This window comes from Frankliniella occidentalis, unplaced genomic scaffold (assembly GCF_000697945.3).
Source record: "Frankliniella occidentalis isolate FOCC.00 unplaced genomic scaffold, Focc_3.1 Scaffold329, whole genome shotgun sequence".
Taxonomy (NCBI): Eukaryota; Metazoa; Arthropoda; class Insecta; order Thysanoptera; family Thripidae; genus Frankliniella; species Frankliniella occidentalis.
The window spans coordinates 154,900-169,275 of record NW_026267452.1 but is presented as its reverse complement, the minus strand read 5'-3'; the positions used below and the strand labels follow the sequence as shown (position 1 = coordinate 169,275).

General features: G+C 41.7%; 1 protein-coding gene across 1 annotated transcript in view; it reads left to right on the top strand.

Annotated features, from left to right (window-relative positions):
* LOC113209256 (uncharacterized) overlaps window positions 1-14,376 on the top strand; it is a 23,063-nt gene extending 8,687 nt beyond the window's left edge. Inside the window, exons 2-5 of the mRNA XM_052274046.1 lie at window positions 4,106-4,206; window positions 10,150-10,323; window positions 12,071-12,206; window positions 13,516-14,376. Of these exons, the coding sequence (XP_052130006.1) occupies window positions 4,114-4,206; window positions 10,150-10,323; window positions 12,071-12,206; window positions 13,516-13,667 (555 nt within the window). The 5' untranslated portion in view covers window positions 4,106-4,113 and the 3' untranslated portion in view covers window positions 13,668-14,376. The remainder of the gene's footprint in view (window positions 1-4,105; window positions 4,207-10,149; window positions 10,324-12,070; window positions 12,207-13,515) is intronic.

Below are 14,376 nucleotides of genomic sequence, written 5' to 3'. Positions count from 1 at the left end.
AGACAGTCCCTTGTGCAGTGGTTCTCAACCTTTTCCGGCTCGCGACCCCAAATTGGCTAACCAAAATTTTCGCGACCCCACAGAAGGATATCCGCGACCCCACGCGACCCCACGCCGACCCCCCCCCCCCCCTCCCCCGAAAAAATCAGATATTTTATTTGAAACGAGAGTCATGGTTTTGGGGGATTGTTTATTTATTTCCAGTGACTTCCTTGTGTGCGCCGCCACACGCAGGTCATTTTGTACGTCGAGTCTATTTCTGTGTTTGTTCTTGATATGTCAAGTCAGGAAATGTCAACTCCAAGGTTGAGAACCGCTGGTATAGACCCTTTCAACATTATCCAATTGAATCCAGTTGAAGAACAACAGACCGGGAACAGTTGCTTTTAATCACCCAAACGTGCCTGAAACATGTGCGTAAACGTCTAATTTTGATATTGTTTACGTTTTATGCAAGTTTTTAAAACATTTTGGTTGATAAAGGCATCTGTTTCCTGCATGTTGTTCTCCACCTTGTTTTTTCTTCACTTCGATAATCTTGAAAGGGTATATTGGAATCAAATATGCTCTTAGCTTAAAGAGGATTGGATTGGAAATGGAAATGGCAGAAATATTGGCCCTCGAAAAGTGAATTGTAGTATCTGATTTTACCCTAATTCCCCTTTGCGCCTTTACAACTTGGTTGCTTGGCCCCTGATCTCTTCTGAAATAAACATTGTTTCTAAACTTTTTAAATTTTTAAGAAGGAATCCAAACCTTCAATTTCATTTTAAATTTGATGTAAATGAATCTTTTTGAAGCGCTTTACTAGATGGTTCCCGCTGTGTATATTTGAAGAAGAAATAAGGAAATAGTCACCGGAAATAGTTCCGTAATTTTGGTAAAAACTAGTGGAAATGAACCTTCATAGTTACGATGGGCTTACTCGAGGACAGTTATTTTAAAATGAACTATTAAATAGGAAAAATATGGGGACTTTTCATACTGGTTCCGGTCTTGATTTCCTTACTTCTTCTCAAAATGCGCAGAGCGGGAACCTTCTACTGTTTTCACTTCTTATTGAGTGACTTTTAGCAAAGTTCTGCCTTCCGAAATGAAATGTTAACAGGGCTATTGAATATGTAATGTGTTTTACCAGTTACTTTAAGAAAGAAAACGATCAAATTTAGGAAGACTACCGGAACTCAGGGTCAGATAGGTACTTTCAGGAGAAGAAGATGAGATGTATCAGATACAGGTAAAGCATTCCGGTAAAGCTAAAATGCAAAAGAATGTTGGGAAGAAGGAAACTAAAATCGTCCTGCATTAACCTGGTGACCTCCGTTTCTTGTTCACAGCAGCATTTTTCTGCATTTCAGCTTTATCGAAATGCTTGTCATTAAACTGAAAGAATATAATGTATAGCAACAAAAGTTAAAGGCATTTCAAAGGACAATTTTGCATTCAGAGAGGATGTGTTCTTAAGCACATCTTTAGTAAATACAAATTTGTACCTGAAAAAATACAATTTCTACTTAGCCCAAGTACAGTACTGGTTTTGTGTCTAGTTTAGATACAAATTTGCATCTACTTGACATATGCTTAAAAACATATCCTCGCTTGATACAAAATTGTACTCTCCCATCTAGAATGCTGTACCATATAAGCAGTAAGCTAAGAAATATATGTAGCACTGGTGAATATTTTCATATAGCATTATTTTCTTTTTCTGTTTGACAGAAATGACCAATTATAAACTCCCTTGCAATTTGAAATTTGAATCTGATTAATGACAACTGTACATTCTACTAAAGGACGAAAAATTAATATTGTCTCTTATAGGACGCTAATTTGTTCATTGTTTGGTTCGACATTACACCTGCTTAAAATGTGCACAACAATGCATTATTCTATGGAATATATAAGGCGTTCCACGTTTTATGTGATTTTTAAAGGTAGTTTCAATCTCGATTTCCTCAATAGGGTATTTCATTAGAGCGCTGCCCGGAACTACCCACTTAAAATCTGAAAAGACTGTTATTGTCCCTACAAAGACAAGTTTTTGTACACATCTCAACCGGATGCAGATTAGAATCTGGTGAGGAATTTGCATCTTAATGAAGGACAAATAAATAATTGTCCAGAACAAGGTTGTTAATTCGTCACTTTCTGTATTCAAATCTGCATCGCCGGTTGACATTTGCACTAAACCGGATCTTTCTGAGGACACAGTACGGATTCAGAGACCTGTGGTGCAGGGTGTGGAGCGACTCGGGAAATACGGGAATTATACGGGAATTAAATTTGCCCGGGAAAAGTTCGGGAAAAGTCCGGGAATTTTGCAATCTACTCGGGAAATCTCTAAAAATTTCATCAGGAATGAAATGGAAACTGCATCAAAAAGGTACACTAAGTTACCATTATCCGGGTCAAAACTACTCTCTTGGTCATAAAATACCGAAAAAAAATTCTCGCTCGCTTCGCTCGCACTTTTTTTTATGACGGGTACCTTCCGTTATGATCTCAAAGCGATAGCGGTAGGCCGAAAGACGCCTATTGAAATGGGTCCGGTAGGGGCATGATTTCAAGTGGGCACCAGAGCATACCCTAAGTGAAAAAGAAATGGTGTCAAAAGTGTCTACCAACAGATCTTAATCCCTCTAAAAACATCTCTTTATATCATTAACATATATTTATAAAACAAGCAGGCCCGCCCTTCCGCCAAACGAAGTTGCCAGCTTCGCTTCGCTGCGCCGGCAACTCCGTTCGGCAGGGGCCGGGCCTGCTTGGCCTGCCGGCGGCGATGGTCGGGCCTGCGGCCCGACCATTTCTGTCACGCGATTTGCTGTAGAACATAATCAAATGATGAACGGGCCTTCGGCCCGCAAAGCCCGTCGTCCTTAAAATTTGCCCCGTAGACACGAGAAAGGGATGTAACGGTGAAACACCGCGACTACAACCCACCCTTCTGCTTAGAAAACGTTTTTTGGTGGGGGGAGGGAGTTTCTTACCTCTTTTGCGGTGGCCTTCTTTTACATTTAATTGTTCACTACAGCAATTTTTAACTTCTTTTCGTCAAACAAGACCCTCTAGCGCCTAAACGGTTAGAGATAGAGCCAAACGGACGAAATTTCCGCCCAAAGGGCTCTACTTTTGAAAGTTACCCCTTAGGTGACCATCAAATATTTTCTAAAATTAATATGTTTATTTTTTGGACCACTTTCGTGATAGAAACTCCCTCTAGCGCCTAAACGGTGAGAGATAGAGCAAAACGGACAAAATTTTCGCCCGTAGGGCTCTACTTTGACGAGTTACCCCTTAGGAGCTCATAAAAAAAATATTTTTTTCTGACTTTTTTGACCTACCCCTTTTCTTCGATACCCCCTTTCAGCCCCTTAGGGTTGGTTGCCAGGATTTGCCGTAGGCGTTTCGTTTTCTAGGAGTGAACCTTGAGATACCCTGAAAATTTGAAGTCTCTAGCACATCTCCTTCTAGTGGAACAGACAGACAGACAGACAGACAGACACACAGACACACAGACACGAGGTCGTTTGCATAAGCCCGCTGGATAGCTTTTTCAAAGCAGAAGGGCGGGCTAAAAATCGCTCGCTTTCGCTCGCGATTTTCTATGGGGAATGCCTCTGTTTTGCTCGGCCATGCTCCTGTCAGCCAGAGTATTTAGGCATTTGTTAATTTTTACGTCTCATTCGATAGAAAAAATTTTCATCTGAAAGGGTTAAAAATACTCGAGAATTTCGTCAATTTTGGCTCGGGAAACGGGAAAAGTTCGGGAATTTTATTTTCGGTCGGCGCTTGACACCCTGTGCGGCCAACAAATGATCGCTACCCCTGCTACTACCGCCTCGGAATACGACGTCTGAAAAGAAAGCATTCCGGTAAAGCTGAAACCGGTAAAGCTGAAATGCAGAAGAATGCGGGGAAGAAGAAAACGGACATCGTCATGCTTTAGCATGGTGACATTTTTCTTGTTCCCTGCATTCTTCTGCATCTAAGCTTTACCGGAATGTTTTGTGTGAATACTCTTGTTTGTTTTCAGCAAATCTTTTGTGTATTGTGTTTTCTAGCGCCAAAAGGATTAACCCCACCTGTCCCTTTTTTTCGCCAGGTGTAAAAATGCCTTCCAAGCTGGAACTGCCCCGCGTGCAGGATGGGTGCTGCTGCTGCTCCCTAGAGTCCTGCTCCTACGTGCAAGGCTACTTCGTGCTCGTAAGTTGAAGCAAATCCACATGCTGTTACCTTCTTAAATGTTGACATGGTGATTCACTTTTACACGGTGAATGCAGTCGAATAATTTTTGGTATAGGGAAGTAACGTTTGTAGGGGGCAGCAGCACTTCAAAACCGGTTTTGGTGTTCGAGCTTGAATATAAGTTCTTCCCTAATCTTTACGTCTGTTGGGTAAGGGGTCCAGTGAAGGCCAGTTTCATAGCGCACGCTCTCACATTTATCTCCTGGCTCTATCCTTTTCTATAGAAGTAGGATGAATGTTGTCTGGGCTGTAGGTCCTAAACTAATGACACTAAATCTGAAGAGCCCTCGGAAGAGCCTTTTTTGAACACCCAAAAATGTGTTCTCAATTCAAGTATTGCTCTTAAAATGTTGAGCCCCATTTCTTGTTTTAAGTTCTATTTGTTCCTTGAAACAGGAAATGGGGCTCAACATTTGAAGAGCAATTACGGTGTAGAGAGATACAGTCGGGACACTGGGCCGCTCCGGGCCTACCTCCTGAGGTCCCATTTTTGGATCCATTATTAGTTACCCAGTACGCCGTCCGCCGCACTGCTCGGCAACGTGTACCGGGCGTTGCGTAGCGTAGCAGCAGCAGCACCGGCGCCCACCCGTGCGTGCGAGAGACAGGTAGTCACTGTGCGAGAGAGAGGCACCGCACAGTGGGAGACTTGGCCGCCAAATTGCGACAAAAGTCAAAAATCTAAACTGTAGAATCAACGGATTTTTCTGTTTGATAAGTCACCATTCCCCTTCACTTTCACTTCACTGTGATCGCCTGTGTTTCGGTTAGGATGTGTTTAAGGGGGCAGACCTGTGAAATACAAGGGTTTGGGGAAAAATTCATTAAAAAAAAACGAGGCGACTCAGAGGGTTCGTACTGCCAGTATTTATTAAGTAAAGATGGCCCTACAATTTGGCCACTGAGCGGTACCGGCCGCTCCACAAACATGGCCAGCATGGCCTTGAACTGGAGCGCATGCAGGCCTTTGTGGTGTGCACGATTGTGCCTGAACCGTTGGGTCTGCAACATCGAAAAAAATTGCTAGATTCTTTTAAAACATGTATCTAAGATCTGACAGGAGGGTTTTTTGAAATTCCACTCCGAAATACTTGAAAAAAAATCCCAAAAAATGAGTACAAAAAAATGGGTTAAAATTTGGGTACTTTTTCCCTGGTTTGGGTACTTTGCAATTGAGTTAAAAAAAATCGCCCTTGTCAGATCCTGGGCACATAAGTAGACAACATTCGGGCCAAATATTAAGTCGATAGCTCCAAAACTACGGCCTGGAGGTTGCACACCGTTTGCAAAAAGTCATTCCGAGAAAAACGAGTTTAAAGTTTTCAGTACCTATGTATAGTGACGAACCAAAACCAAGGGCAACTTACTGAACTGGTCCTAAAAGATTCCGGGGCTCTAGAGGACTCCTTCCTCGTCGTGAATTCTGTCCTGAGCGGCCAGGCTAGCCCTAGCGGTCTAGCCACCCGGCCACCCGCAGCACGTTTTGGGCTCTCCTGAGCGCAATTTTTCGAATTTCAACATCCGCTTTGCGGCATTAGAAAGAGGAAAGATCAAATAATTTTTTGAGAGATAAAAAAAAAAGCGAATTTTTTGATGATTTTCACAGGTCTGCCCCCTTAAACCGACCCTTGCGCTTGCCTCCGCCTCACTCGCCCCGTCAGTCGCTTTGGCAAAATCCTTCGGAATTGAGAAAAACACAGTCTATAAGAACTGGAAGTGACATCAGGGGGGCCACGCAACCTGGAAGTCAGGGTAGGCAGGGGAAAAACATTGGTCAGGGAAAAGTCAGGGAAATTGAACGTTGGTCGGGGAAAATGACTGAACCTTGCCCGAAATTGTTATTTTTAAACTTTCGATGGCATTTTGGGGAGGCAAAAAGTTCCACACTTAAAATACCTTTTAAAAGTCAGGGAATTTGCGTAAGAAGTCAGGGAAAGGTCAGGGAAAAGTCAGGGAATTTGATAGCTCCAATTGCGTGGCCACCCTGGACATCTCTTGGTATGTAAGAGTTGGGCAACAATTGAAGTCTCACTAATCATGTCAAAGACTTCAGAATAGGAATAAATCATAACTCAAAAGTTCAGATTTGGAGGTTAGGTGTTATCGTATTTTCATGTTGAGTTAAAATTTGGGTTTTCGCCGAGTTCCACTCGGTTCCACTCTAACTCTTGCATCAAATGGCAGTTACGACACTAATAAACGTATCCCGCTTGAACAAGTGCTACAAGCTGCCACCTTGGCGATGCTCAGCATCCAAAAATGGCTTGTTTAGGTGGAAGTGCCCGGCTGGCCCTACCAATAAATTGCCACAACGTGTAATGTGTTTGTGTTTGATCACGTGATCATACTTTTACCTGTGGCTCTACGGCATTCATAGAAACAGGGCAATTATAGAAACTTTTGGGGTCGTGGGGTGGGGAGGGTGGACTAATAGGGTACCCCGCTGCGTTCTTTTACTACCTAGGGGTTTTTATTATAGGTATTATGTCGATTCTTGACCGGCCGAAAGGGGCTGAAAAGTGCCTCCGCGGCGAACGGCCGAACGTCTCTCGTAAGAGAGCTCGCATTTTAGATTCGTCATTTCTCAAAATTTTGCTTTGAAACTAAAAAAAAACAACTCTATTATGGGTTCATTAAAACGCAAAATGCAACATTTTGGGTATCCCTTACAAAAATAATCAGTATACGTGTATAGCTGTATGTGTTACCATTTCTTCGCTGAAAGTGGCGTCTAAATTACACCGAGCCCGAGCGCAATACTCGTTCTCTACATAAAACCCCCTAGGTAGTAAAAGACTGCGTGGTGGGGGCGGTGGGCAGGCGGGGAGGCTCCCCTACCACCCACCCACCGCTCCTCCGCGCGCTCGCCCCGACCACTGTCTCTGTATCCGCTTCTGTTCTTCTTAGTTCCGCTCCGCGCTCTAGAGGGATACCCTATTTAGGCATCAAAATAGTACTGAATATCTCAGGAGGGGTCTCAGAGTACAGGGTGTCGAGCGATTTGGGAAATACGGGAATTATACGGGAATTCAATTGGCCCGGGAAAAGTTCGTGGAAAGCCCGGGAATTTTGCAATCTACTCGGGAAAACTCTAAAAATTTCAAAGTGCCGTGTCTTTTTCAGGAATGAGATGCAAAATGCACCAAAAAGGTACTTTAAGTTGCCATTTTCCTGCTCATAAACCACTCTCTTTGTCATAGAATACCGAAAAAGAATTTCGCTCGCTTCGCTCGCACGTTTTCATGGCGGTCACCTTCCGTAATGATCTCAAAGCGATAGCGGAAGGCCGAAAGACGCCCATTGAAATGGGTCGGGTGTCTGGTAGGTGTATGATCTCAAGTAGGCACCAGAGCAACCCCGGCTGACGATACCAGATGTGAAAAAGAAACGGTGTCGAAAGGGTCTATCAACAGAGCTTAATCCCTCTAAAACAGCTCTTTACATCAAAAACATATCAAAAAAATTCTCGCTCGCTTCGCTCGCGATATTCTATGGGGAATACCTCTGTTTTGCTCGGCTTCTGTCAACCAGAGTATTTAGGCACTTGTTAAATTTTACCTCTCATTCGATAGGAACATTTTTCATCTGAAAGTGTTAAAATACTCGGGAATTTCGTCAATTTTTGCTCGGGAAATACGGGAAAAGTTCGGGAATTTTATTTTCGGTCGGCGCTCGACACCCTGGAGTAGCAGGCGAAAGCGCGGGTCGCACGGGTTGGACCTCGCACTCGCATTCACGCTCGCATTCACGCTCGCCGCACTCTCCGTCTCTCTCACCCAGGAAATGGTATGCTATAACCAAGAAAATTTCTTTTAAAACAAAATACAGGGTAATTTTTGACCTTGGTTTTAGGTTTTTTCGTTATTTTCAAGAAAATTAAGTTGCTTTAAGGAAATGTTTACTTTATTCTAATAAGGCAGTATGCTTAAAGTAAAAGACAATTTTCCTTGTATTTTTTTATCAGATGATACCCCAGTATCACTGCTTGTACAACACCTACTCTAATAGATATTAAGCTAATATGAAGAACATATAAGCTCTTATGATGGTGTAAATATAAAGAGATTCAGCACCCCGGGGAGGTCAGTGGTCCCTATAAAGTGGTTTATGGGCCCCCACCTGTTGCACAGCCTATTGGACTAATTACCTGTAATTGCCTTATTTAATTACCTATTGATAATTAGAGCACTATTGACGTCTATCTATTCGAGTCCCCGGAAGGTCCGTGGTCCCTAAAAAGTGGTTCATGGGCCCTCACCTGTTGCAGAACCTGTTGCACTAATTACCGTAATAATTACTGTAATTACCTGTAATTAGCGTATACAATCTAAAAACTGAGCTGGTCATTTTTTTTTAATTCTTAAGAAGGGTGGGATGTAGTCACGGCCCCACAGGGAAAATAGACGACTAATAGACGTCTTTAAGATGTCTACATATAGAACGAAGATAGTCTAATAGACGTCTAGCAAAGACGTCTAATAGATGATCTAAGTGCACACGTTCGTTCCTAAATTTAGACGTCAATCTTAAATACATGAGTAGATGGCCCACTTTTTAACGTTAAAATATTTTCAAATTTTTATCGTTTACTTTGCTTTTACCTTCGTAGTTTCCATTCTTCTGCCTTCCCTTACATCCCTTTCATTGTCAGGAGTTACATTACCTTTACCTGGAGTCGAACCCACGACCTGCGTCTTGGAATCCCGGTGCCCTAACCACATCCACTAGACCACGGGACGCTCGTTGGGAGGGGAGCGCTATCCGCGGGTATCTATCATCTGAGATTCCAAGCGGCTTTCTTGAGGGGTAAAAATTACTTAGGCTTTTTTCAAATAAAGCCTTAGTTCACCACGTCCATGTTGTCTTCAACATATTTCAATGCAAAGCAAAGGAAAATATTTTCCAAATTTTCAAAATATCCCGTTCACCCATGGTAGTGAACTGCACGTAGATGGCGCGTAGAGGTAATTTAGACCAAAGGTAGATATATCAATATCAAGATAATAAAGGTGTTCATAACAATGTTGCAGATAAATTGACATGTAGTATACTAATGAAAACTTTGGTAGTAGAGTGTCCCTTAAAATCTTTGTTTTAGATTTTAGGTACAATGCTAGGTCTTTAATATCCTTTTAAAACATACGTTTTTGAAAACCTTCCGTCCGGTTCCGTCACATCTAAATAAAGACGTTCATTAGTTGTCTTCACTACGTCTACACTTAAAAAGTCTTTTCACATCTATTTAAAGACGTCTATTAGACGTGTGAAGAAATGTCTATTGTTATATGGTCTAGGCACATCTTCACGTAGACTCAATTTAGGCGGTTATAATCACAATCGATAGCAGCAAGACGGTAAGATGTCGAAAAGATGTCTATCTCTAGAAATCTACAAGAAAAGATGAGTTAGAGGAAGGTCGATCATCTACAGACGTATATCTTCCGTGTGGGGTGTTGCCCCGTTACGGTCTTTTGTCATGTCCGAGGTCATGTCCAAGGAGCAAAGCAAATCTCTCGTGGCGCAGGCCCCGCCGTAAGCCTTAGTTTACCCAAATATGCCAAGTGACTTACAGGTCACATTATTTGATTATGTTCTTCAGTAAATCGCGTGACTGAAATGGTCCGGCCGCAGGCCTGACCATCTCCGCTGGCAGACTAAGCAGGCCCAGCTGGCCCCTCCGTTTTGCGGAAGGGCGGGCCCGCTCGAGCTGCTTGTTCTAACAGTGATGTTACAATGTAGACTAGACGTGTCTTTGTAAACATCTAAATCAATTATAAATTTAAATCTACGGTACATTCAGAACAGTGCATTTGTACTAGGATAACAGTGATGAGAATACGTTCGGCACATGTAGTAGGTAATGCGTTTATTTTGACATTACTTTGACTTTTTGTTTTTCAGCTATACAACGTCGCCGCTGCGATCCTTTCCATCCTGGGCGCCTACCAGGCGGCGGCCCGCAGTTCTGAGAGAGAGGAGTCTCGTGACTGGGCCGTAATCGTCTACTCAGCAATGGCGTCATTTTCGATTTTGGCGGCTTTTTCTACGGTTGCCTTTCTGCGTGGTATTTTTAAGGTAGTATACCCTTAAATCTTAAGGGTCTTTTAAAAGCACAACTATGTCCAGAATACCAGTCCCTTCAGATTTAGTGTACACGTAAATACGAACTTATGTCTAGTTTTACTGTAAAAGAAATCTGCAGCCTGCAGCATTAACAACAGTTTGCATAGAATGATGCGTCTTTGTGCACATCCCAAATCTCAAGCAGATGCGACTTTGAATCTAACAATGGACTAAAGTTAGCATCCTGTTAAGACACAGTATTTGTTTTCGTCGGTTTTTGTTCATCAGTCTGATGCACATTTGTCGGTGGTCAGTGTCAAATTTGCATCCGGTTGAGATTTGCACAGAAACGCATCATTCTATATGGAAAATAACTGGGTGGGTTTGCCGCAAGTCAGGGAAAACAAGATGTGTGAGCTATATGTCATGAATTACATTTTTCCATTCTTATGGCAACCCTGAATCAAAGTCCTTTCAAATTTAGTGTAATGGAAGAAGACGCTCTCTATAGTTCCGCTCTCGGGCTGACGGCTGTGACGGCCCCACTTGCCCACTCCAAATCTGAACCAATCGAAGGCGGATGTAAAGGGAGCACTGTTACCCAAAGTGCGATAAATTTTATACACTGCTTAAACAAGTGTGCCAAATTTGCACATTAACGTGTGCAAGTTATGAGTTTGCACATACATGATGATTAACTTAAGTTGCGCACTTACGTGCACTGTGAAAATGCTGTAAGGAAATACAGTTTGCCTTTGGGCCATCCTGTAGGTTTATGTAGCCAGACTTAAAGTTATAGACCACTTAACTGTCAAAGTGAAGTGCTAGTTTGACCAAAAATACGGTTTTCAAAGTTACGGTACAACCTGTTTGGAGTGGACCGGAATCCAAAATTACAGTCGCAGACCTGGTTACTAATTGACAGGGCGCCCTATAGATATTTATTGTAGGTTCTTCTATCAGTGTAAGTGTAACACTGTTATTCAACGAATGTGACGTCACATTCGTTTTAATGTGAATCGTGTCACGTTCATTTGAATGTTGTGTCATATTCGTTGAAACGTGAATCGGCCAAGCCTGTCGCCATTAGAGCATCAATTCACCTGATGTCACGTTTAACTGAATGTGACAGAATATTCAAACGAATGTGACACGTGTTCCATTGAAACGAGTGTGACGTCACATTCCTTGAATAACAGTAAATTGTAGCCGTTTTTTAAACGTTTAAATTCTGCACACTTGGACACACACTTCTATGGCTGTCAATTATAACGATGTAGTGTGCACCTGCTAAACTTTCCGGAAATATAATAAGTTTTAACACCCATTGACGTATAACCTAGTTTGACACCACTCCGTGCCTAGAAAATGCACACTCTAACTTAAACATTAACTGACGTGCAAAATTAAACACTTGTTTTACCAGCGTACAATTTAATGCGATAATAGCCGAAAAGCGGTTCCTACATAATATTGCACCTGGGGGAGACTAAAGAAATAAAAAAGAAAATTACATTTGTCATTGCATATTTAGTGCGATGATTTTAACATATTCTTCTGCGATAAATAACCATTGCAACAAAATGCGTGAAAATTATCTCATTCAATTCAATAACAAACTGGTGCACTTTATTTGTAGTCATTACTGCATTCAGAAGAATTACAGTGAGCTCACTGTACCGTCAACCAGCGTCTCGATTTTGTTTACTGTTGAGATTTAAGTATTTAAGTTGTTCTCTTACTTGTTCTCGTGTAACAGAAGCAGCCTGGTCTCTTGGTGTATTACATCAAAAGTCTCGGCGTACACCTGCTACTGACTGCCTTCACTATGGTCTGGGCCTTCTCGGATCCCAGCCCCCGGTTCCCACTACTCATTCATGACTTCTTAAAATTAAGTAAGTTCTTTTTCGTTCGTTTCTATGTGGCCAGTGTCAAGACAATTGATACCTGTTGAGAGCCAATTAATTACTTTCTTTCAAGGCCGTAGATTGTCACGGTAAAAACAATTTTTTTTTTTTTTTTTTTTTTTTTTTTTTTTTTTTTTTTTTTTTTTTTTGAGAAAAATGGGAACCTTGAGAAACTACCATGTTTTAGAAAGAGTCTTCCAATTTAGAGGAATCTTCTGAAAAGATAAGGAAAAATCCCACATGTTTCAGGAGACTTCCTCGAAATCTTCAGGAGCTATCGTCACACCAGGGGAGTTCCAAAAAGTTTTCCCTTTTTCCTCAAAAAATGAGAAATCGTTTTTATCGTGTGTAATCTTAGGAAAGATGATAATACGTTGCTCACTAAAATGGAAGGATACTGCCCGACGGCCGATAAAAACATAGTCTTCGCTTTCGACTAAGCCTTATTTTTGCATGGGGCATTTTAACCCATCTCGCAGACGGAACATAAAACTTTCGAAGCTAAAAATTAGCATTTTGGACTGATTACGAAACGCACGTATTTTTTCAGATTTTTTTTTTTATAATCACCCGCACCTAGCCCATTTGTAAAATGAGACATTCTGGAGAGTCGGGAAGAAGAAGACAACACATAAAAGATGATCGGCAACAAATATTACGAACAGCTCATTTGTCATTATTACTAAATGTGAACTGCAACCTGTTCATTTGTTGTTTAGTTCCCGGCATTTCTGATTTTCTTGCGTTCCTCCCTCCCGACTCGGTAATACGGTATATTCAGCTTTTGAAACAAAATTTGGTCCGGTTCCGTTACATCTAGAGTGCACCCCAAAATGTTTATTATTTAAATTCTGAGCTCCATTTCTTGTTTTAAGGAACAACAAGAACTTAAAATAAGAAATAGGGCTCAATAGGGTGTTCCAGGCAATCTAAAACGGAAGTAGGAAAAGAACAAACTCACTGACCTTTCTGTTTCCGTTATTGCTCTGATTGGTCGAGCTTATCACGTGCCTCCGAGGCTTTTCAGGTATGAGAAACTGTCAGATCAGTTTCGAGCTCCCCTCCATATTTGAGAGGTTAGGATCGGACCAAACTGCCATGGTAATTTCCCATACTGGGCGGACGGAAACAGATAAATCAGTGAGTTTGTTCTTTTTCACTTCCGTTTTAGATAGCCTGGAACACCCTATTTTAACTATGATACTTAAATTGAAAACACATTTTTTGAGTGTAGACTTTCCTCTTGTTCATAAAAATTTTCAAAAGATATATTGATTTTTAATATTTTTGATTTCAGTCTTCTTCTCCTACTTGCTCGTTTGTGCTAACTCACTGTACAAAGAAATGCTGGACCACCACACTTCTGTCACCAATTCGGAGCTGGAGGCCGAATGTCACAGGACTCCTACTGCTCCCTCTGGACCTCCACCACCTTATGGAAAAGCTTGATCCGTGAAGTCTGCAAGTAAAGGGCTCCATTTTAGGGAATAATCCACATACCAAGGAAAAGACGTGCGTTTTGTACCTGGACACTCGAAATGGTTGCTTACCCACCGATCGTAACTACTTAATTTCCCTAGCGAAGACACATTCCATGGAGATGCACAACCTAGTTTCTTCAACGGAAAGGTTTTAAAAACGTCCAGAGATGAAGGTTTCCATCTCGACTAGACGTCTTTGAAACGTTCTCGTTTAGCGAACTAAGTTGTGTCTTCTGTTTCTTGCAAAAAAAAAACAGGGAAGAGGGGAGGGGGGGGGGCGTTATTGTGATAAGGCATGGACAAAAAATCTTCGCGCTTAATGGGGTTAAACACCTTTGTCTCCACTATTTAGAGGTACGTTTTATACCACCTCCATTCCAGGCAGATAACTATATAGCATTGAAGGCGAGTCTTAACATGCTACTTTCCATGTTATACAACATTTTTCTCTGGTGTAACTGCCGAATGAGGTCCCCGTCGACGTTACAATACTGTCTTCTTTAGTGAAAATTTATCCCAACAGCCTTTTATTAATAGTTGTACCGTTGACATGTCCTGCAACAGTTTTGTACTAAAACTTGTTTGTTATGGATCTGAAAATGGTGGTGTTTTTGAGATGTTTATAGATGCCTTGACTTTTGTATCGGCTATTACAATAAATGTTTATTTACGTCTAA